The following is a 24,703-nucleotide window of genomic DNA, read 5'->3' as shown; positions in this document are numbered from 1 at the left end:
GGCCCATCCAATCCTTGCCGGGTCTCCATGGAGCTTTTCAGTCAGTCCCACTCCCCTGCTCGATCCCCTTAGTTCTGTAAGTCTATTTCCTTCAAGTGGCCATCCAATTTCCTTTTGAAGTCATTGTCTCTGCTTCCACTAGCCTTGCAGGTAATGAGTTCCAGGTCATTACCGCCCCCTGCATAAAAAAGTTCTTCCTCATATTCTCCCTGTATTTCTTGCCCAAAACTTCAATCTGTGTCCCCTACTCCTTGTACCATTAGTTAATGGCTGCATAACTTCCTGCTTTTGTACTCAATGCCTCGGTTTATGAAGCCCAAGGTTCCATATGCTTTACTAACCATACTCAATACGTCCTACCACCTTCAAAGATCTATGTACGTGCATGCCCAGGTCCCTCTGTTCCTGCATACGCTTTAGAACGGTGCCATTAAGTATATATTGCCTCTCCCTATTCCTTCTGCCAAATGCATCACCTCACACTTATCAGTGTTAAATTCTATCTGCCACCACTGCCCATTCTGCTAGCCTATCTATGTCCTGTTGTAGGTGGTTCATTTCATCCTTACTGTTTGGTGTCATCGGCAAATTTTGAGATTCACCTCTGTATTCCAAGATCCAAGTCATTTATATATAGCAAAAAAAGGTCCCAACACTGACCCTTGAGGAACATCACTGTCTACATCCTCCAGTCTGAAAAGCAACCATTTACTACAACTCGTCGTTTGTCTTAAGCAAATTTTTTATCCAATTGAATACTGACCCTCCTATTCCATGAGCCTGCATTTTGTTAACCAGCCTTTTATGTTGTACCTTCTCAAACACTTTCTCAACCTTCTCTTACTTCATCAAAAAATTCAATTAGTTTAGTCAAGCATGATCTGTTTTTCACAAATCCGTGCTGGCTATCCTCAATTAACTCGAACCTCTTCAAGAGTGTGTTGATTTTTTTTTTTACCCTGATTATTGTTTCTAAAACCTTACCCACCACTGATAAACTAACTGCCCTGTAGTTGCAAGGATTGTCCTTGCACCCCTTCTTGTATAAGGGGGTCACGTTTCCCATTGTCCAATCCTCTGGCACTTCTCCTGTATCTAGGGAGGATTGGAAGATTATGGCAAGTCCTTCTGCTATCTCCAACCCCGCTTCCTTTAGCAACCAGGGATGCAAGCCACCCAGACCAGGTGACTTATCTACCCTCAGCGGAGCCAGCCTTTTAGTACACTTCCCCCGTGCCCCCCCCCCCCTCCCCCAACTTTGAGCCTATCCATTGCCTTTACTCTCTCCACCTCTAACGATTTATTTTGTCAGATTCCACTTCCTTAATGAACACTGATAGAAAGTATTCATTGTATATTAGCCTTGCCCTGCGCCACTAAGCTTATGATATTCTTTGTCTTGAGTAGACCCCATTCCAGCTCTTGCTACCTGCTTACTTTTTGTTATTCATTTGGGGAATATGGGTGTCACTGGCTATGCCAGCATTTATTGCCCATCCCTAATTGCCCTTGAGAAGATGGTGGTGAGCTGCTGTCTTGAACCACTGCAGTTCTTGAGGTGTAGGTACACCAACTGTGCTTGGGAAGGGAATTCCAGGATTTTGACCCAGCTACAGTGAAGGAACGGAATATAGTTCCAAATCAGAATGGTGTGTGGCGTAGAGGGGAACTTGCAGGTGATGGTGTTCCCATGCTTCTGCTGCGCTTGTCCTTCTAGGTGGTAGAGGTCTTGGAAAGTGCTGGCAAAGGAGCCTTGGTGAGTTGCTGCAGTGCATCTTGTAGATGGTATGTATTGCTGGCACTGTATGACGGTGGTGGAGGGAGTGAATGTTGAAGGTGGTGGACGGGGTACCAATCAAGCAGGCTGTTTTGTCCTGGATAGTGTCGAGCTACTTGAGTGTTGTTGGAGCTGCACTCATCCAGGCAAGTGGAGAGTATTCCATCACACTCCTGACTTGTGCCCTGTAGATGGTGGCAGGCATTGGGGAGTCAGGAGGTGAGTTACTCGCTGCATAATTCCCAGCCTGTGACCTGCTCTTGTAGCCACAATCTTTATGTGGCTGGTCCAGTTCAGTTTCTGGTCAATGGTGACCCCCAGGATGTTGATAGTGGGGGGATTCAGCAATGGTAATGCCACTGAATGCCAAGGGGAGATGGTTAGATTCTCTCTTGGAGATGGTCATTGCTTGGCACTTGTATGGTGTGAATGTACTTGCCAGTTATCAGCCCAAGCTTGGATGTTGTCCAAGTCTTGCTGCATGTGGACATGAGTTGCTTCAGTACCTGAGGAGTCGCAAATGGTGCTGAACATTGTGCAATCATCAGCGAACATCCACACTTCTGACCTTATGATGGAGGGAAGGTCATTGAAGCAACTGAAGATGGTTGGGCCTCGGACACTGACCTGAGGAATTCCTGCAGTTATCTCCTGGGACTGAGACAATTGAACTCCAACAACCACAACCATCTTCCATTGTGCTAGGTATGACTCCAATCAGTGGAGAGTTTTCCCTGATTTCCCATTGACTCCAGTTTTGCTATGGCTCCTTGATACCGTACTCTGTCAAATGCTGCCTTGATGTCAAGGACAGTCACTCTTCTCTTACCTCTGGAGTTCAGCTCTTTTCTCCATGTTTGGACCAAGGCTATAAATGAGGACAGGAGCTAAGTGGCCCTGGCGGAACCCAAACTGTGCATCGGTGAGCAGGTTATTGCTGAGCAAGTGTAGCCTGATAGCACTGTTGGTGACCCCTTCCATCACTTTACTGATGATCAGGAGTAAACTGGGCAGTAATTGGCCGGGTTGGATTTGTCCTGCTTTTTGTGCACAGGATATACCTGGGCAATTTTCCACTTTGCTGGGTTGATAGTGTTATAGCTGTACTGGAACAACTTGGCTAGGGGAGCAGCTAGTGCTGGAGCACAAGTCTTCAGTACTATTGTTGGAATATTGTTAGGGCCGATGGCCTTAGCAGTATCCAGTGTCTTCAGCCGTTTCTTGATATCGCGTGGAGTGAATTGGATTGGCTGAAGCCTAGCATCTGTGATGCTGGGGACCTCAGGAGGAAGCTGAGATGGGTCATCCACTTGGCACTTCTGGCTGAAGTTAGATGCAAATACTTCAGCCTTGTCTTTTGCACTGGTGTGCGGTGCTCCCCCATCGTTGAGGATGGGGATTTTTGTGGAGCCTCCTCCTCTTATCAGTTGTTTAACTGTCCAGCACCCTTCACGACTGGATGTGGCAGGACTGCAGAGCTGTTGGTTGGGGGATTGCTCAGCCCTGTCTATTGCATGCTGCTTCCCCTGTTTGGCATGCAAGTAGTCTTGTGTTGTAGCTTCACCAGGCTGACACCTCATTTTTAGGTATCCCTGGTGCTGTTCCTGGCATGCCCTCCTGCACGCTTCATTGAACAAGGGTTGGTCCCCCAGCTTAATGGTAATGGTAGAGTGGGGGATATGCCGGGCCATGAGGTTACAGATTGTGGTGGAAATCAATTCTGCTGCTGCTGATGGCCCACAGCGCATCATTGATGCCCAGTTTTGAGTTGCTGGATCTGTTCAAAACCTATCCCATTTAGCATGGTGGTAGTGCCACACAACACAATGGTGGGCATCCTCAGTGTGAACACGGGATTTCGTCTGCACAAGGACTGTGCAGTGGTCATTCCTACCAATACTCTCACGGACAGATGCATCTACGACAGGTATATTGGTGAGGATGAGGTGCAGCAGATTTTGCCTCTTTTAGTAACCCTCGCCACCTGCCACAGACCAGTCTAGTAGCTATGTCCTTTAGGGCTCGGTCAGTAGTGGTGCTACTGAGCCACCCTTGGTGATGGACGTTGAAATCCCCCATCCAGAGTACATTTTGTGCCCTTGCTACCCTCCGTGCTGCTTCCAATTTGTGTTCAACATGGAGAAGCACTAATTCATCAGCTGAGTGGGGGGGAGGGGTGCGGTAGGTGGTACTCAGCAGGAGGTTTCCTTGTGCATGTTTGACCTGATGCCATGAGACTTCATGGGATCCAGAGTCAATGTTGACTCCCAGGGCAACTCCCTCCTGACTCTATACCACTGTGCTGCCACCTCTGGGTCTGTCCTGCTGGTGGAACAGGACGTACCCAGGGATGGTGATGGTAGTGTCTGGGACAATGTCTGCAAGGTATGATTACGTGAGTATGACTGTCCGGTTGTTGCTTGACTAGTCTGTGGGACAGCTGTCCCAACTTTGGCACAATTCCCCCAGATGTTGGTAAGGAGGACTTTGCAGGGTCAACAGGGCTGGGTTTGCTGTTGTCGTTTCCAGTACTTAGGTTGTTACCGAGTGGTCCGTCTGGTTTAATTCCTTTTCTTCAGACTTTGTAGCTGTTTGAATTAACTGGGTGGTTGCTCGGCCATTTCAGAGAGTCAACCCTATGTAGGAGTCACATGTAGGCCAGACTAGGTAAGGACAGCAGATTTTCTTCCCGAAAGGACATTAGTGAAACCATGGGTTTTCACAACAATCGACAATGGTTTCATGATCACCACTACTGACCAGCTGGCTGAGTCTTAAAGGACGTATCTGCCAGACTGGTCTGCGACAGATTGTGGGAAAACCTACTTGACCTCCCCCTCACCAATCTGCCTGTCGCAGATGCATCTGTCCATGACTGTATTGCCCACCGCGCAATCCTTTTGGTGATGTCCTGTCTTCACACTGAGGACACCCTCTATTATGTGGGACTACCACCATTTTAGATTCAGAAAAGATCTAGCAACTGAAAACTGGACATCAATGAGGTGCTGTGGGCAATCAGCAGCAGCAGAATTCTATTCAACCAATATCTGTAACTTCATGGTTCAGCATATCCCTCGCTCTACCATTACCATCATGCGCTGCTTCAATGAGCATTATGAGACAGCATGCCAGGAGCAGCACCAGCCATACCTAAAAATGGGGTGTCAACCTGGTGAAGCTACAACACAGGACTAAACAGCAGACACAGCATGCGATGGACAGAACTAAGCAATCCCACAACCGATGGATCAGATCAAAGCTCTGCAGTCCTTCCGCATCAGCCATGAATGGTAGTGGGCAATTAAACAACTAACTGAAGGAAGAGGCTTCACAAACATCCCCATCAATGACTGGGGAAGCCCAGTACATTCGTGCAAAAGACAAGGCTGAAGCATTTGCCACCATCTTCAGCCAGAAGTGCTGAGTGGATGATTCATCTCTGCCTCCTCCTGTGACCCCACCAGCACAGATGCCAATCCTCAGCTAATTCAATTAATTCCGCATGATATCAAGAAACGGTTCAGTGCTCTGGATACAACAAAGGCTAGGAACCCTGACAACTCCCCAGTTGTGGTATTGAAAACTTGTGCTCCAGAACTAGTTGTGCCCCGAGCCAAGCTGTTCCAGTACAGCTACAACACTGGCATCTAACAACAAAGTGGAAAATTGCCCAAGTATGCCTTGTCCACAAAAAGCAGGACAAGTCCAATCCAGTCAATTATTGCCCCATCAGTCTACTCGCAATCAAAAGCAAAGTGATGGAAGGTGTCTTTGACAATGCTATCAAGTGACAGTTACATAGCAATAACCTGCTCAGCTTGGGTTCTGTGGAGAGAAGCAGAATAAACATTTCAGGTCAGTGACCTTTCATCAGAACTGGCAAAGGTTAGAAATGTAGTGGGTTTTAAGCAAATAAAGCCGGGGTGGGGCAAAAAATAACAAAAGGGAAGGTGTTGGTAGGACAGAGGGTCACGGTGAATAACTGACAAGAAGGTCATGGAGCAAAGGCAAAGGGTGTGTTAATGGTGCGGTGAAAGACAAAGTGTTAGTGAAGAGAGGGTGTTAAATGAGAGAATAATGAACAGCCCTGGCCAAAAGCACAAACATTAAAAAAAAAGTTGGCAGGCACATGATAAAAAAAAATGAAAGATGAAACAAACTAAAATTTTTTTAAAAATAAATAAAAAGTGGGGAGCCAGTCATGATCTGAAATTATTGAACTCCGTGTTCAGTCTTGTAGTGTGCCTAATCGGTAAATGAGATGCTATTCCTCGAACTTGCGTTGATGTTCACTGGAACACTGCAGCAAGCCCAGGACACAGATGTGGGCATGAGAGCAGGGGGGTGTGTTGAAATGGCAAGCGACAGGAAGCTTGGGGTCATGTTTTCAGACTGAGCGAAGGTGTTCCACAAAGCAGTCACCCAATCTGCGTTTGGTGTCCCCAGTGTAGAGCAGACCGCGTTGTGAGCAGCGAATACATTATACCAAATTGAACCACGTACAAGTAAATGACAGCTTCACTTGAAAGGAGTGCTGGGGGTCTTAGATAGTGAGGAGAGAGGAGGTAAAAGGGCAGGTATTACACCTCCTGTGATAGCATGGGAAGAGGATGAGGTGTCAGGGGTAATGGAGGAGTGGACCAGGGTGTTGCAGAGGGAACGATCCCTTCGGAATGCTGATGGGAGGGGAAGATGCGTTTGGTAATGGCATCACGGTGGCGGAGGATGTTCCTTTGGATGTGGAGGCTGGTGGGGTGGAAAGTGAGGACAAAGGGAACCCTGCCTCCGTTCTGGGAGGGAGGGGAAGGTGTGAGGGTAGAGGTGCGGGAAATGGGCTGGACACGGTTGAGGGCCCTGTCAACCACAGTAGGGGGGGAATCTCAGTTGAGGAAAAAGGAAGACATATCCGAAGCGCTGTCGCGCATGGTTGCATCATCAGAGCAGATGCGTCGGAGCCGGAGAAACTGGGAGAATGGAATGGAGTCCTTACAGGAGGCAGGGTGTGAAGTGTAGTCGAGGTAGTTGTGGGAGTTGGCGGGGTTATAATGAATATTCATAGACAGCCTATCCCCAGAGATGGAGACAGAGAAGTCGAGGAAGGGAAGTGTCGGAGATGGGTCGTGTAAAGATGAGAAGGGTGGAAATTGGAAGTAAAGTTTTCCAGTTCGGGGCAGGAGCAGGAAACTGCACCAATACAGTCATCAGTGTACCGGAAAAAGTTGAGAAGGGGCCTGAGTAGGATTGGAACAAGGAATGTTTGACATTTCCCACAAAAAGACCGGCATAACTAGGACCGATGTGGGTACCCATAGCAACACCTTTTACTTGAAGGAAGTGAGTGGAGCTGAAGGAGAAGTTCAATGTGAGAACGAGTTCAGCCAGGCGGAGGAGGGTGGTGGTGGATTGGGACTGGTTGGGCCCCTGTTCAAGGAAGAAGCGGAGAGCCCTCAAACCGTCCTGGTGGAGGATGAAGGTGTAGAGAGATTGGGCTTCCATAGTGAAGAGGAGGCGGTTAGGGCCAGGTAACTGGAAATTGTCAAAATGACCTTAGGGCGTCAGAAGAGTCACGGATGTAGGTGGGAAGAGACTGGACCAGGGGAGAAAAGAGAGTCAAGCTAGGAAGAAATAAATTCATTGGGGCAGGAACAGGCTGAAATGATGGGTCTGCTGGGACAGTCCTGCTTGTGGATTTTAGGAAGGAGGTAGAAGCAGGCTATCTGGGGTTGAGGGACTATGAGGTTGGAAGCTGTAGAGGGAAGATCTTCAGAGGAGATGAGGTCACTGACAGTCCTGTTGACAGTAGCTTGATGTTCGGTGATGGTGTCATGGTCCAGACGAAGGGAGAAAGAAGTGTGTGAGAGTTGGCGCAAGGTAAAGGTCGGTACGCCAGACAACAGCACCACCCTTGTCTGCAGGTTTGATCACAATGTCGGGGTTAGACCCAAGAGAACGGAATGCATCAAGTTCAGAGGGAGACAGGTTAGAGTAAGTGAGGGGAGCAGAGAAATTGAGATGGCTGATGTCTTGCCAACAATTTTCAATGAAAAGATCAACAGTGGGTAAGAGGCCAGAGTGAGGGGTCCAGGTGCAGGGACAATGCTGGAGGCAGGTGAATGGGTCTGCTGGTCTGGGGGAGGACTCCTGGCCAAAGAAGTGAGCCCAGAGGCAATGGAAGAGGAGCTCAACGTAATTCAGAGTGCAAAATTCATTGAGGCAGTGGCATAGTGGTATGGTCGCTGGACTAGTAATGCAGAGACCATGGGTATTGCTCTGGGGACATGGGTTCGAATCCTACCAGAGCAGAAGGTGAAATTTGAATTCAATTAATAAATCTTTAATTTAAAGCTAGTCTAATGATGGCCATGAAACCATTGTCGATTGTTGTAAAAACCCATCTGGTTCACTCGTGTCCTTTTAGGGAAGGAAATCTGCTGTCCTTACCTGGTCTGGCCGACATGTGAATCCAGACTCACAGCAATGTGGTTGACTCTTATCTACCCTCTGAAATGGCCTAGCAAGCCACTCAGTTGTATCTAACCGCTACGAAGTCAATAAAAAAGAATGAAACTGGACGGACCACTCTGCATCGACCAAGGCACGCTCAACGATAACGGCAAACCTAGCTCTGTCAACCCTGCAAAGTCCTCCTTACTGACATCTGGGGCTTGTGTCAAAGTTGGGAGAGCTGTCACACAGACTAGTCAAGCAACAACTTGACAGAGTCATAGTCACGGAATCATACCTCACAGACAATGTCCCAGATGCTGCCATCACTGTCCCCAGGTATGTCCTGTCCCACCGGCAGGACAGAACCAGCAGAGGTGGCGGCACAGTGGTATACAGTCGGGAGGGTGGTGCCCTTGGAGTCCTCAACATGGACTCCGGACCCCATGAATTCTCATGGCATCAGGTCAAACATGGGCAAGGAAACCTCCTGCTGATTACCACCTACCGCCCTCCCTCAGCTGATGTCAGTACTCCATGTTGAGCACCACTTGGAGGAAGCACTGAATGTGGCAAGGGCGCAGAATGTACTCTGGGTGGGGAACTTCAATGTCCATCACCAAGAGTGGCTCGGTAGCATCACTACTGACCGAGCTGGCTGAATCCTAAAGGACATAGCTGCTCGACTGGGTCTGCGGCAGGTGGTGAGGGAACCAACAAGAGGGCAAAACATACTTGATCTCGTCCTCAACAATCTGCCTGCCGCAGATGCATCTGTCCATGACAGTATTGGTACGAGTGACCACCGCACAGTCCTTGTGGAGACAAAGTCCCACCTTCACATTGAGGATACCCTCCGTCGTATGGTGTGGCACTACCACCTTGCTAAATGGGATAGATTTAGAACAGATCTAGCAATGCAAAACTGGGCATCCATGAGGAGCTGTGGGTCATCAGCCGCAGCATAACAGTACTCAACCACAATCTATAACCTCATGGCCCAGCATATCCCCCACTCTACCATTACCATCAAGCCAAGAGACCCAACACCTGGTTCAATGAAGAGTGCAGGAGGGCATGCCAGGAGCAGCACCAGGCATACCTCAAAATGAGGTGTCAACCTGGTGAAGCTACAACACAGAACTGCTTGCATGCCAAACTGTGTAAACAGCTTAAGATAGATAGAGCTAAGCAATCCCAAAACCAACAGATCAGATCTAAGCTCTGCAGTCCTGCCACATCCAACCATGAATGGTGGTGGACAATTAAACAATGAACTGGGAGGAGGTGGCTCCATAAATATCCCCATCCTCAATGATGGGGGAGCCCAGCACATCAGTGCGAAAGATAAGGCTGAAGCATATGCAACAATCTTCAGCCAGAAGTGCCGTGTTGATGATCCATCTCTGTGTCCTCCTGAAGTCCCCAGTATCACAGATGCCAGACTTCAGCCAATTCGATTCACTCCACGAGATCTCAAGAAACGACTGATGGCATTAGATACTGCAAAGGCTATGGGCTTTGACAATATTCTGGCAATAGCACTGAAGATTTGTACTCCAGAACTTGCCGCGCCCCTAGCCAAGCTGTTCCAGTACAGCTACAACACTGGCATCGACCCGGCAATGTGGAAAATTGCCCAGGTATGTCTTGTACACAAAAAGCAGGACAAGTCCAACCCAGTCAATAAAGGCCTTATCAGTCTACTCTCAATCATCAATAAAGTGATGGAAGGTGTCATCAACAGTGCCATCAAGCGGCACTTGCTTAGCAATAACCTGCTCAGTGACACTCAGCTCCTGACCTCATTACAGCCTTGGTGCAAACCTGAACAAAAGAGTTGAACGCGAGGTGAGATGAGAGTGATTGCACTTGACATCAAGGCAGCATTTGACTGACAATGACATCAAGGAGCCCTAGCAAAACTGAAGTCAATGGAAATCGGGGGAAAACTCTCCGCTGATTGGAGTCATACCTAGCACAAAGGAAGATGGTTGTGGTTGTTGGATGTCAATCCCCTCCGCTCCAGGGCATCACTGCAGGAGTTCCTCAGGGTCATGTCCTAGGCCCAACTAGCTTCAGCTGCTTCATCAATGACCTTCCTTCAATCATCAGGTCAGAAGTGGTGATGTTCACTGCACGATATTCAGCACCATTCGCGACTCCTCCGATACTGAAGCAGTCTGAGTAGAAATGCAGCAAGATCTGGACAATATCCAGGCTTGGGCTGATCAGTAGCAAGTAACATTCGTGCCACACAAGTGCTAGGCAATGACCATCTCCAACAAGAGAATCTAACCATCTCCCCATGACATTCAATTACCATTGCTGAATCCCCCACTATCAACATCCTAGGGCCTACCATTGACCAGAAACTGAAATGGAGTAGCCATATAAATACCGTGGCTACAAGAGCAGGTCAGAGGCTCAGAATCCCGCGGCGAGTAATTCAACATCCTGACTCCCCAATGCCTGTCCACCATGTACAAGGCACAAGTCAGGAGTGTGATGGAATACTCTCCACTTGCGTGGATGGATACAGCTCCAACAACACTCAAGAAGCTCGACAGCATCCAGGACAAAGCAGCCCGCTTGATAGGCACCCCATCCACAAATGTTCACTCCCTCCATCACCGATGCACAGTGGCAGCATTGTGTACCATCTATAAGATGCACAGCAGCAATGCACCAAGGTTCCTTAGACAGCACCATCCAAACCCGCGACCTCTACCAACTAGAAGGACAAGGGCAGCTAATGTATGGGAACACCACCATCTGCAAGTTCCCCTCCAAATCACACACCATCCTGACTTGGAACTATATCGCTGTTGCTGGGTCAAAATCCTGGAACTCCCTTCCTAATAGCACCATGGGTGTACCTACCTCACATGGACTGCAGCGGATCAAGAAGGCATCTCACCACCACTTTCTCGAGGGCAATTAGGGATGGGCAATAAATGCTGGCATAGCCAGCAACGCCCACATCCCATGAATGAATTTTTAAAAAAAGGATAATGCTTAGTACAGAATGTGAATACACAGCAAGGGATGGGGTCAGAGGAAAGTGAAGGGGAAGAAGGATCTGGAGGGGCATTAGTCCCCATCAGTTGCTGGAGCTTGCATTCCTTAACACCTAAAAGGAAGAAAATAGTTTTTTGTTAATGCATTGGATAAGACGAAGGATGAAATGAAACTGCAGAGTAGAACTGCTTTGAGATAAGGTGAGGCAGTGCTTCTGGAGAGGGATCCTGTGTATACATGTGACGGCCCATGGCACTGAGTGTGGATCTCAGGATGCGGCGAGAGAGCAGTCAGAGGAACATTGTATTTCTCTGAGATACCTGTAATCCTGGGTGAACTCAAAACGTGAAGGATGAAACTTCAGTTGGAATCCATGTGGAATATGACTGAACCGTAGACGGTCGCTGAGGAAGGAGATGTGGCTGTGAAAACGAGTTTTGGTAGACACTTTATCAAACGCCAGGAGGGAAATAGAAATCAATGAAGGTGAATAAGGTAAAAGAGACTAACGAAAATCCTGTCGGAGAGAAGAGCAGAACTTCTTCAAGGTCGGTATCCCTGGAAGAGAAGTGGCAGTGAATTAAACATTAAAATAAAAGCAAAATACTGCAGATACTGGAAATCTGAAATAAAAACAAAAAATGCTGGAAATATTCAAGTTTGGCAGCATCTGTGGATAGAGAAGCAAAGTTGACGTTTCCGATCAGTTTGTAGATGGGGTGCCAGTCAATCAGACTTTTCATCAGAACTGGCAAAGGTTAGAAATGTAATAGGCTTTAAGCAAATAAAGTGGGAGTGGGGCAAAAGGTAACAAAAGGGAAGGTGTTGATAGAGCAGAGGGTCATAGAGATTAACTGACAAGAAGGTCACAGAGCAAAGGCAAAGGGTGTGTTAATGGTGTGAAAGACAAAGCGCTAGTGTACTATCAACATCCTGGGGCTGGCATTGAACAGAAATTTAACTGGGCCAGCCCAGTTAATAACTTTGCTATAAAGGAGCCTTTGCGAAATAGTGCCCATAATATTATAGAATTTTCATTAAATTTGAAAGTGATCTAGTTCATTCTGAAACTAGGGTCTTAAATCTGAACAAAGGAAACTATGAAGTAATGAGGGGCAAGTTGGCTGTGGCGGATTGGGAAAATACACATAGATTTGTCCGTGGACAGGCAATAGCTCGTATTTAAAAAAGTATTATATGGTTTGTAGTATTATATGGAGGTGGCTAAAGAGATAATGGATGCATTGGTGGTAGCAAATGTAACCCCACTATTTAAGAAGGGAGGGAGAGAGAAAATGGGGAACTACAGACCTGTTAGTTTGACGTCACTAGTAGGAAAAATGTTAGAATCTATTATAAATGATGTGATAACTGGACACTTAGAAAATAATTGTAAAATTGGGCAGAGTCAACATGGATTTATGAAAGGGAAATCATGTTTGACAAACCTGTTGAAGTTTTTTGAGGATGTTACTTGCAACAAAGATAAACAAGACCCGGTGGATGTGGTGTATTTGGATTTTCAGAAGGCTTTTGGTAAGATCCCTCACAGGAGGTTAATAAACAAAATTAGAGCACATGGGAGTGGGGGTAATATACTGGTATGGATCGAGAATTGGATTAACAAAAAGAGAGTAGGAATAAATGGGTCATTCTCAGGATGGCAGGTTGTTACTAGTTGTGTACCACAAGGATCAGTGCTGGGGCCACAGCTGTTCACAATCTATACAAATGATTTGGATATGGGGACCAAATGTAATATTTCCAAATTTGATGTTGACAGAAAACTAGGGAATGTAAATTGTGAGGAGGATGCAAGGAGGCTTCAAGTGGACTTGGACAGGCTAAGCGAATGGGCAAGAGCATGGCAGATGTTTGGTAGGAAAAAGCAGACAAAGTATTTCTTAAATGGTGAGAGGTTGGGAAGTGTTGATGTCCAAAGGGACTTGGGTGTCCTTGTTCTTCAGTCACTAAAAGGTAGCATGCAGGTACAGCAAGCAATTAGGAAGGCAAATGGTATGTTGGCTTCATTGCAAGGGGTTTTGAGTACAGGAGTAAAGAAGTCTTGCTGCAATTGCATAGAGCCTTGGTGAGACCACACCGGAGTATTGTGCACCGTTTTGGTCGTCTCATCAAAGGAAGGATATACTTGCCATGGAGGGAGTGCAACGGAGGTTCACCAGACTAATCCCTGGGATGGTGGAATTGTCTTATGAGGAGACTGGGCCTGTATTCTCTAGGGTTTTGAAGAATGAGAGGTGATCTCCTTGAAACTTACAAAATTCTCCCAGGGCATTATAGGGTGGATGTAGATAGGAGGTTTCCCTTGGCTGCTGAGTCTAGAACCAAAGGACATAGTCTTAGAATAAGGGTCAGGCCATTTAAGACTGGGCTGCAGAGGAATTTCTTCACTTGGAGGGTGGTGAATCTTTGGAATTTTCTTCCCCTGGAGGGCTGTGGAAACTCAATCATTGAGTATCTTCAAGATTGAAATCGATAGGTATCTAGAGTCAAGGCCTGTTATCCAACCCGGACCCGAAGACTTGTTGGGGTTGGGTCGGGTTGCACTTCCGGGTCCGGCATTTGGGCTCGGGTCGGATCGGACACGCTCTATCACAGGTAAGTGGCTCCACTGTTAATTTAATTTTTTGGACTAGAAAGGTGGTTTTGCTATTTTAAGCTTGTGCAGATCAGCAAGAAAATGAAAAACGGAAGGTAAGTTAACTGATCGGGTCGGGTGTGGGAAATGATTAAAGGGGGGATGTGGTTCTGTCAGGCTCAGGTCGGGTTTTTCTTTTTGCAGATCTGAGCAGGCCTTTAATCTAATGACATCAAGGGATATGGGGGTAATGCAGTAAAGTGGAATTGAGATAGATGATCAGCCTTGATCTAATTGAATGGCTCCTATGCTCCTATCTAAATACTGTGGTTACAAGAGCTGGTCAGAAACTGGGAATTCTGCAGCGAGTAACTCTTCGCTTGACTCCCAAAGCCTGTCCACCATCGACAAGGCACAAGTCGGAGCCTGTGGAATACTCTCCACTTCCCTGGATGAGTGCAGCTCCAAAAACAATTAGGAAGCTATCCGCCATCCAGGACAATGTAGCCCATTTGATCGGCACCCCACCCACCACCTTTAAACATGCCATCTACAAGATGCGCTGCAGCAACTCGCCAAGCCTCCTTCGAAAGCACCTTCCAAACCCGCAATCGCTACTACCTAGAAGAACATTGCCAGCCAATGTATGGGATCATCAGCCCCTGCAAGTTCCCCTCCAAGCTGCACACCATCCTGACTTAGAAGTATATTACTGTTCTTTCACTCTCACTGGGTCAAAATCCTGAAATTCCCTTCCTAGCAGCTGGGTGGGTGTACCTACACCACGTGGACTGCAGTGGCTCAAGAAGACCGCTCTCCATCACCTTCTCAAGGGCAATTAACACTGGGCATCAAATGCTTGGAATGTTTACATTCCATGGATGAATCCAAATAAAAGGCAGTGATTAAAAGTGTACTGGTCTGTGACTGAGACCCAGGGAGTCCAGAGGCCACATGAGATGGCAAGGTTGAGGTGATCCAAAGACTTGAGCTCATTCAAAACTCTGCTACACGTGCCCTAGCTCTCTCCAAGTCCCGTTCACCCATCACCCCTGTGTTTACTGACCTATGTTGGCTCTAGGTTGAGCAAAGCCCTGATTTTTACATTTCTCATACTTGTTTTCAAATCCCTCCATGGCCTCGCACCTCCCTATCTCTCTAACCTCTTCCAGCTCTACAACATTCTGCAATCTCTGTGCTCCTCCATTTCTGGTTCTTGCACATTCCTGACTTTAATTACTCTACTGTTGGCAGTCATGCTTTCAGCGGCTATGCCATAAGCACTGGAATTCCCTCCCTTTACACCTCCACCCCTCCACTTAAGACTCTTCTTAAAATCCATTTATTTGGCCAAGCTTTTGGTTATCTTACCTAATATCTCCGAAAGTGGCTTGGTGTCAAACTTTGTTTGCTAATGCTCCTGTGAAGTGTCTTGGGACATTTTACTACTTTTAAAGGTGCTATATAAATGCAAGTTGTTGTGTCTGTGACTATTGGTGGGAGAACTGTGAAATCAGTGGTGAGATGGCAAGCTGAGTTTTTGTAGATTGAAATGACGATGAGGAATTGTTCATTGCGGAGGATGAGGAAGGATATCTTGGTGAGAAAGGTAGGTAGGTAAATGATGATTTTTGAAGCAGAGGTGTGAGGTACTCTAAGAAGAAGGTGTCAGAAGCAGGGGGAGAGATCGGATGTGAATTTGTAATATGACCTGCACCAACATTTGGGCAGGTACTGAAAGTGTAACAAGGCAGAGAGGTGATAGTTAGGGGCGAACCAATGAGATAGGTTTGTCAGTCAGGATATCAATGCAGTTTTCTATAATATGGCAGGGTCCTTGTTCAGGAATGTATGGCCATTCTGGAGGGGAATGTGGAGAGGGTGGTGATAGTTGATCCGCTTGTAGAGTCAGTGATGGGTTCAGCGTGCAGAACAGAAAGTAAGTTAACAGTTCTCTGGTCCTATTGGGCAAGCAGGCCGGAGAGAGGAGAGAATGGGTCAGTGGAGTTGCAGAATGCTGATGCATGCAGGATAGTTGTGGACTTATTCAAGGGGGATTCAAACCTGGGACAATGGCAGAGGATGAGGGATTGGTGGGAGGGGGGCAAAATAACCAAGAGGGGAGGAATAAAACCTAGCATATGGGATGGTGCAGAGGAGGGCCCAAGAGACACTGAGGGGGAGAAACTGATAAAGTTATGAGTTCAGTCTAGAGTGACAACCAAAATGCACACAGGAATGGACAAAGGGAATTTAGGTTACATAGGTATGACAAAGATTATTAGAGACATGTCTTTCTAAACTGAGGACAGGGAAGAGACAAAATGTCGAATATGTCTAAAATCCTGTAGTGGGATGACTACTTCACAACTTAGGTCTGGAGTCCACTACTTTTCTACTAGATAAGCCAGTGTTGTAGGCTGTCCAAGCTATCTGAACTTGAAAGATTTCCCCCAGTGTTTTAAGACTTTCAGATCACTGAAGAGCTAGAATTACAACGGTTTTGGGTGATATCAAAAATTCTAATTGTGTCCCCTTGTGTGAAGATGTCAGCACCTGTTTTCCTTAAACATAATGAGCCACTGTCCTGTTGACATCAAAATGCAAATATCGCCATTTTAAAAAGGCACTACTTCTGTTTTAGATATACAAAGTATACTTTTTTGCTGTTTTGATATCTTTACTAAAACTATTTTCAAAATTGTAAGGCCAAATACGGAGTGCGATTTTGTATTTACAATTTTTCAAAATTTTATTTAATTGCAGATCTGGCTTCTTTGCTGCTGCCAGTTTCATGTCTTATCAACAGTGTGAATTTAATTTTGGAGCAAAACCATTTAAGTATTCTCCAGCAGTCAAATTCAGCACATTTAATGAATATGCCTCCCTCTCGCCAGAAGAAAAAATCATTCTTCCAAGGTGAGTGCAATCAATGTCAAACATAAAAGCTACACTATGCTACATTTAAAGATCTTATGGCATTCTTTTAAAAAAAAAAATCAGTTTAATACCCAGTAGGTATTTTTATGCATTAGTTCCTCCTTACGAAGCATGTATGGATGTAATCCTTCGAAATGTGAATGAACTGAGAGGTCTGGTGTAATATTTTATAAAACTACCAATTGTGTTTTGTTTAAGGCACAGACGTCTAGCTTTATTGAAGCAAGTGAGCATACGGGAAAACTGCTGCACACTTTGCTGTGATGAGATGGCTGATACAGAACTCAGACCATGTGGACATAGGTATGTTGTAGTCTTGTTTTAGCTAAAGCATCTCTACTTGTTTTAATGATTGTCCATGGTCAGAATTTCTTTGCAAATTGGATATTACTGACGTAGGCCACCATTCTATGTAATTGCTGATGTATGCACTATTGCATCAGTTTTTTAAAAAGATTTGAAACACACTGCCTTTCATCGAGAAGATGTTCATAACTTCCCATACCTTTTGGATTCTGTCCTCATGATAGCTCTTTGCACTGTTCCAAGCAGTGACTGCAATTGCCCCATCCCTATCTTTTCCCAGAAAAGAGGGCCCTATCAAAATAGTGTCTGTCACCATACATCTGTTGCTCAGTGACCAGTATGAGTTGTACAAGAATGACCCTTTGTTTTGTAACTGCCTACCCTGGATTAAAAAGCATGACTGAAAATGTTTGTATGGTGTGTTTGTGGCAGTGGAAAATAATGCGAACTCATTTTACGCATCATATGTTATAAAAGATCAAGGTCCTCAAAGGTTCACAAGTTTTAGGAAGAACTTCAAAACCAATGAATCTTCAGTGCATAGGCAAGATTTTTTGTGCTTCCTGACTCTTTGAAATGTTCCAGTCCCTGCAAATGGCATCCTTCTGTGTCATAAATTTACATGACTAATTATGAAGAAAGATCAGATAGGCTAGGGTTATTTGCTTTGGAACAGAAGAAGCTAAGGGGAGACTTAATTGAGGGGCCTAGATAGTGAATAAGAGGGGCCTGTTTCCCTTAACAGGTCAATAACCATCAGGCATAAATTTAAAGTAACTGATAGAAGGATTAGAGGAAAGTTGAAATTTTTTTTCACTGACGGTGGGGGTCTGGATGGTAGTGACAGAAATACTCATCACCTATCCATGCCAGCCAAAAAAAAGAGCTATTTAGTCTAATCCTACCTTACAGCTCGGTCTATAGCCTGGAAGGTTACAATTGTTTTTTTAACAAAGTGACTCCCGACAACGCAGCAGCCCGCTGACGTTATCAGAGCACTCCAAGCTGCGCACTTGTGCAAATGGTCTCTTGCTGTCGGTGAGATGCTGCGCATGCGCAACCTATTGCCAGGACTAATTGGCGCATGCGCGGGAAAACGTCATCACATATCCGCACCTCCCACTCGCTGGTTGGTCTTTGTGCATCGATCCCCGCCACTCGCTCCCCCCACCCGCTTCCTCCCACTCCGCTACTCGCTCCCGCCCCACTCCCCCCTCGGCCATTCGCTCCAGGCCTCAACGTTTCCTCCCCCTCCTCCCCACCGGCTGCTTCCCCCCTCCCCGTTCCCCCCCACCCCACCCCACTTCCAGCTGCTCGCTGAAGACCTTGCCACTGCTCCCTGCCGATTGTCGATTGTTCTCTGCTCCTCGCTTCCCACTTCCCCCCGCCCCCCCCTCACTTCACCCTCAGCTGCCTGGCTCTAGGCTGCGTCGCTTCCATCCTCTCAGCCGCTTGCTCCTACTTCGTCCCGTCACCCCTCGCAGCTCGCCTTGCTTCTTCAGGCAGCGCAAGGAGAACGAGTGAACGTGGGTGCAAGTGGTTGAAAGGAGGGAAGCGCCGCAGCCCAGAGCTCGTCGGTGGTGAGGGTGTGGTGGGGAGAGCAGTGGCGAGGTCGAGAGTGAGTTAAGGGGGTGGGGGGGGGAGCAAATTGCCAGTGGCGAGAACTCGGGCGCAGGAGGGACCGATTAAAGGGAAGCGCAATGGCAGGAGGAGGGAGCAGGGAACTGTTGGGGGTGGATGGATCCGGCTTTGGAAGCCATTAAGGGGATTTTCGGGTTGAATTTTGTTTTTTTGTGATAAATTGAGCAGCACCATCTTTAATCCTGGCAGCTGTCTAAACGTCGCAGACAGTGACATTTCAGTGGAAGAGGCTGTATTTGCGCATGTGTGAATACTGTGCCACCTGGTGGTTGCATTGTCAGCAAACGCAGCCGCCTTTAAATGTGATGAGTGTTTGTCTCTACCATCCTTTTCAGGCAGTGAGTTCTAGCATGTCATCCCTCCTCACAGCTGTGATTTGTCTCTTCAACCAATATCGCGAATTTCCCCTCTCCAGCCCATCTGAAAATCCTGCAAACCAGGAATATTGAGTTGCTATTCCTGTCCTTAAAGTCACATTTCAGTAAGAGCTATATCATCCTTCCAAGTGTCCCAGTGCCTCAGAAATCTAAAGCCATCTCTCCAGCCACACATTCAGCTGCACTAGCCTCCCTATTTCTGTATTCACTAGCACATGGCACCGGGAGTATACATGGGGGCACACTGCAACATGGTACTGTGGTCTTGGCTCTGCCTGCATTTCCCAAAGGGACCATTGCCCTCATCAGTGCCAGTCAGCACCTTCCTTCGTGCCAATGTGACACTCGTGCGCTTTCTAGGTTTGGGCCGCTTTGCTGCTCTGCCCCGAACACCTTTCCTCCGGGCTCTCCTTCCACTGCTTATCTGTAAATCACATCTTTTCTCAAACTACTGCTTTTTTTAAAAAAAAAATGGAAATAATGGCTGATCTGTGAGGACTGCTTCACTTTCAGGTAATCTTCCTACAGTTCTTCTGATTAACTTAAAAACAAATATTTTTGAAACATTTCCTGATTTTTAAATGTGCTAAGAATCCAAGACCAACCATGTGGTGTGACATGGCATCACTCCTTCCCACATAATCACTAGCTGCAAATATAATAAAATGCAATTCTATGTTCTGTCAACGCCTACCTAGTTCATACTAGAGCTTATTTCTCAATTATTTTCTTTCCTACTTTTTAACAGATAAAATTCTAAGTTTAAACACTGTTTAAAAGCATTCTGTTGATATACACTCACTACGCACATTAAATTTCTGTCAGCTTGGACCAAAGCCTAATGCTGAAAGCTTCACACCACTTTACCTCCTTTTTAATGTATTTTAACACTAAATCGCGAATTGCCTTCTGTCAACATCTACAGTACAATTTTCTCTCTGCATACACCAGAAACAAAACCAACCCCTTCCCAATTTTGCCAGGAGTTCGTGTCTCTTTACCAACTCTCCATTCAAAATGATACTAAAAAAATTATTAGCCAACTCTCTTTCCCCCTCCCAAAGAATAAAAGCCATTTAATGACTTGCCATCTACTGCACTGCAGTGTACTTTGTACATTCATTTCACATTCACATAATGTGTGTAAATAAAAACTCTTGTGTATAGCATGGTTTTTGAAATGTTTCCTCTTGGTAATTCCTCCTTTAATTCCTTTGGGAGCCTATTAAGAATTTTGAGATGTTTGATAGAAAAATTAATAAAATGTATGCCTGAACTTTGAACTTTATTGTAAACTGTTTTCAGCAGACGCACACATTTATAACATAAAAGAGGAAATGATGTGGGGTTTGAACCTTAGAAATAAGGGTGCAGTTAATTTTATTAAATGCCAAGGAGGTCATCAAATGAAGGAAGATGACCTAGTGTACAGCATCTCCATTCTATAAAGACTGCAAAGTCCCTTCAGCTATAAACTGTAGCTCCTTGGCCTAGTAAATTGCACCTGATCTATACAGGGATAAATGAATAGTAATGATGGATTGAGTAATAGGAGCCTTTTTTTTTTTAAAAGGCCCTATTTTGTCAGTTGTCAACTTCATATGTGGTGATCGAACATTTAACCACTTAAGTGGACTATAAAGAAAATCTCATCAGTTCTCCAAGACTCCATCCAGTCCGTCATCCTGCAGACAGGTTGGCTGGATGAGGATGTAAATTTTGTACCTGTGCAACATTGAAAAGACGAGCTTTTAGTCCTGTTAGAGCCGATGACTAATGTAACTCAAACAACCCTAGAAGAGTTCTTAACAATTGAGTTATACCTCTGTGTTCATCCCAAGAACATGAGCTATAACGACCTGAATAGATTACCAGTAGTATAACTTAATGAAGTGATCCATCTCTCTGTGGAATGCTATCCATTTCATGTAAATGTTCGTGTACAATTAATTGTTGGCTGAACCAGAGTTCTTGTAGCCTTTGAGCCATAGGAAGTCTCTGGGCTTCCCATTGATGTCTTCTATGATAGTATCTCTAGAGAAAACCTCCAGACAAATCTATTAAAAGTATAACTGGGAAAGTGATCTTGCAGATTCCCCAAACTTGCACTACTCTTATTTGTGCTGGACTGGGATAAAAAGTGGCACTAATCATTGGGGCAGTGTGATGTTTTATTCTGTGATCATGTTGTATATTTACAATTTAATTTATAATTAGACAGCTTTAATTGAGAATAGTATAATTTTAGAATGATTGTGTAGCCCTACAATAGTACAAAAGCTTATCTTAACTTTTGCTCATCTGTCTTTTTGCCAGTGACCTATGCATGGAATGTGCCTTGCAGCTGGACACCTGTCCCTTGTGTCGTCAAGAAATAAAGAACCGGGTCAGGCTGATTTCACATGTTTCCTGAACACTCTTGCTTTTAAGACCTGTTTTGATCAACATCAGTACCAAGTGCTAACAAATGAAACGCTCCAGCTGGGACATGTGCCGTCAAAAATGCAATGTGTGGATGCTAGCATCGGTCCATGAACCTAAAAGGGCTAACTTGTCATAGATTCCAATGGAACAAGTTTGGGCAGTTTCAACAAGGTTCTTAGAGTGCATGGACCCACAGCACATATCTAGCTGCATTTTAGCACTAAATTGGTACGCTCACCGATGCCACAGATTGGGCTTTGTGGGAAATGACAAAATGTCATGCTGCTGCAGTAGAGTGCTCTTAGGAGGGTGATTTGAGGTACAATGTTGGGTGAAGCACATTATTGGGACAATGTAGAGAAACATTGCTCTGCATCTAAACATAAAATATCTGACCCAAGAGTGCTTGACATGAATCTCGGTACCTGAAATGGGAAGTGTTCTATTCCTCGCACTTAACATCCCTCACCTCGAGCACAAAAAATCCTAAGTTTTTAAAGATGCAAATTCCAGCTTGTTTCAAGAATTAATGGATCTACTTTTTTTTTACTCTGACTAAAAGGTGGTGGTACTCGCCACACTGTACTCTCCATACTGTTCTCTCCATTCAGCATCAGTCTGGCACACTGTCCAATCCATCAATAGCTCTGAAGGACTACAGAAGACTCCAAGGATATATGCAACAACAGCAAATCAAGCAAAATGTTCATGAATAATGAGAGAAATTTTAGCTTTCCAATGTTACCTATATGCAGAAAAGTTTACTTTCATAGACAGTGTTCCACAAGGCCCAGGAGTGTGACAAGAGCAGCAATCAGCTTTTGCTGAAGAAATAACACATGGATGACTGAACTACTCAAAACTGCATGATTTGCCAAATTAATTGTTAGAATTTGAGATCTGATTAATCCAAAGAACACTGAACATTGTTAAACCGAAAACATCTGTGGTAATCAATATACTTTAAAGTTTTGTTTTGTTGATCACAAAAACATTTGTAATCTGTCTACAGAACCAAGGCTTGTGCATAGCAAAATTATAATTTATTTATTTAATGAAACTGTGTGTTTTACTGATGCAAGATGATTTTCTTTAATGATTGCATTACAAAACTTGGCAAATGCAACAGATTTGAGCTTTTTCCCCCTAATTTTATCAGACTAGAAATGCACTTGCTAGAGCAATGAATTATGAAACTGTCTGATATATTGAATACGGTTGAAAGGATTCTCAAATGCAGGGCAAGAAAGGGATATTGCAACTTTTGCTGAAAATTTATTGGAAGCAGGAGGAATAATTGGGCTTGAAAACGGAGCAGTGTGCCATTTTGGATTAGCTTGGTTGTTTTTTATTGGACAATTCCAATTTAAATGGCTGCTCTTTATTGTACTGCACCAGGAGTACTTTGCAAAGTCTCACTACATTCCTATTCATCACTGTACAAAAAAAAATCAGATGATGGCGTTCTTGTCCATTGTGAAACACCAGAACAACTGGTGCTTTCAGAAAATTATTGCACAATAAAATTTGAATATAGAAAACACAGTTAAAGACTTAAGACATTTATTAGAGCAAAGTAAAATTAATGGCATTTTTACATCCAATTCTGTATATGCATTGGTGTTTAGAATACATTACCATTGAGTTTCCCATTGCATATTTTTGACTATAAACAGATGTACAATATTCTGATTTACTTTCACTGTTTATAAGAATGAATATTTTGTATGTAACCTGTTATAAGCAGAAATTAACCTTCAGTTGGGTAGTTACAATTATCTTCCCGGTGGTATCACTGTCAAGTATTTCGAAATATATTGTTTTCCGTTACTCTTACAAAACTTTTGTGAAAAAAGCTTGTGATGTTGGAATTCCTTCAAGGCGACTTGGAATTTGTGCTCCAATGTGACCGGGAGAGGACCGGTTACTGCATTCAGGAAAAATTTCAACTGGAGACTGAAAGTAACTTACAGTCTCAAGTAATATTTGTGCCACAAAAATGCCAGGCAATGACCATCTCCAACCAGAGAGAATCTGATCATCTTCCCTTGATATTCATGGGCATTACCATTGCGGCATTCCTCACCATCAACCTTCTGGGGGTTGCCATTGACCGGAAACTTGACTGAACCAGCCATATAAACCCTGGCTACAGGAGCAGGTCAGAAGCTGGGAATTCTGCAGCGAGTAACTCACCTGACTCCCCAAAGCCTGTCCACCATACAAGGCGGGCAGGAAAGTGGAGTAAAAGGCCACAAATCAGATCAGCCATGACCATATTGAATGGCAGAGCTTGAAGGGCCAAATGGCCTACTCCTGCTCCTGTTTCTTATTTTCTAACTGAGGAGTATGATGGAATACTCTGTCTGGATGAGTACAACTCCAACAACACTCAAAAAGCTTGATGCCATCCAAGTCAAGGCAGCCTGCTTGATCAGCACCCCATCTGCTGCCTTTTAAACATTGAGTCCTCCACCGCTGGCACACAATGGCAGCAGTGTGTACCACTTAAAAGATGCACTGCAGCAACTTCCAATCCCATGACCTCTACCACTTAAATGGACAAGGGCAGCAGACGTATGGGAACACCACCATCTGCAAACTCCCCTGCTTTCTTCCCCCCCTCCCCCTCTCAAACCACACCATCCTGACTTGGAACTTTATCACTGTTCTTTCACTGTCACTTGGTGAAAATCCTAGACCTCCCTTCTGAACAGCACTGTGGGTGTACCTACACCACATTGACTGCAGTGGCTTAAGGCAGCTCAACACCACTTCTAGGGCAATTAGGGATAGGCAATAAATGCTGGCCTTCTCAGCAATGCCTACATCCCATGAACAAATTTTTGAATATTGTTTTCATTCAACACAATTTGTGATGGCACTGTGAGCACTGTCCCTTCCACACACTCTCCACTTCAGAGAAGTGGTGATCTGATTGAGATTTATAAGATGATTAAAAAGGAATAGACTGTGTTCCAGTTAACAGTGTGTTCCAAATGGATTTCGGAGGACCGGAAGCCACAATTTTATGTAGTGCAGGGCAAGTTCTAAATTTGGTATCAGGAGGTGTTTTTTTTTTATTCATTCATGGGATGTGGGAGTCTGACCAGGCCAGCCTTTGAGAAGGTGGTGGTGAGCTGCCTTCTTGATCCACTGCAGTCCATAGGA

At 45.2% G+C, this 24,703-nt stretch overlaps 1 protein-coding gene across 2 annotated transcripts in view; it reads left to right on the top strand.

Annotated features, from left to right (window-relative positions):
- rspry1 (ring finger and SPRY domain containing 1) overlaps positions 1–22,592 on the top strand; it is a 78,136-nt gene extending 55,544 nt beyond the window's left edge. For both annotated transcript variants that reach the window (XM_068049579.1, XM_068049578.1), the window contains 3 exons: positions 16,611–16,763; positions 16,983–17,087; positions 21,425–22,592. In XM_068049579.1, the coding sequence (XP_067905680.1) occupies positions 16,611–16,763; positions 16,983–17,087; positions 21,425–21,521 (355 nt within the window). In that variant the 3' untranslated portion in view covers positions 21,522–22,592. The remainder of the gene's footprint in view (positions 1–16,610; positions 16,764–16,982; positions 17,088–21,424) is intronic.
- The last annotated feature ends 2,111 nt before the right edge of the window (positions 22,593–24,703 follow it).

The sequence above is a fragment of the Heterodontus francisci genome, chromosome 17, assembly GCF_036365525.1.
Source record: "Heterodontus francisci isolate sHetFra1 chromosome 17, sHetFra1.hap1, whole genome shotgun sequence".
Lineage (NCBI taxonomy): Eukaryota > Metazoa > Chordata > Chondrichthyes > Heterodontiformes > Heterodontidae > Heterodontus > Heterodontus francisci.
This window is presented reverse-complemented; position numbering and strand designations above follow the sequence as displayed.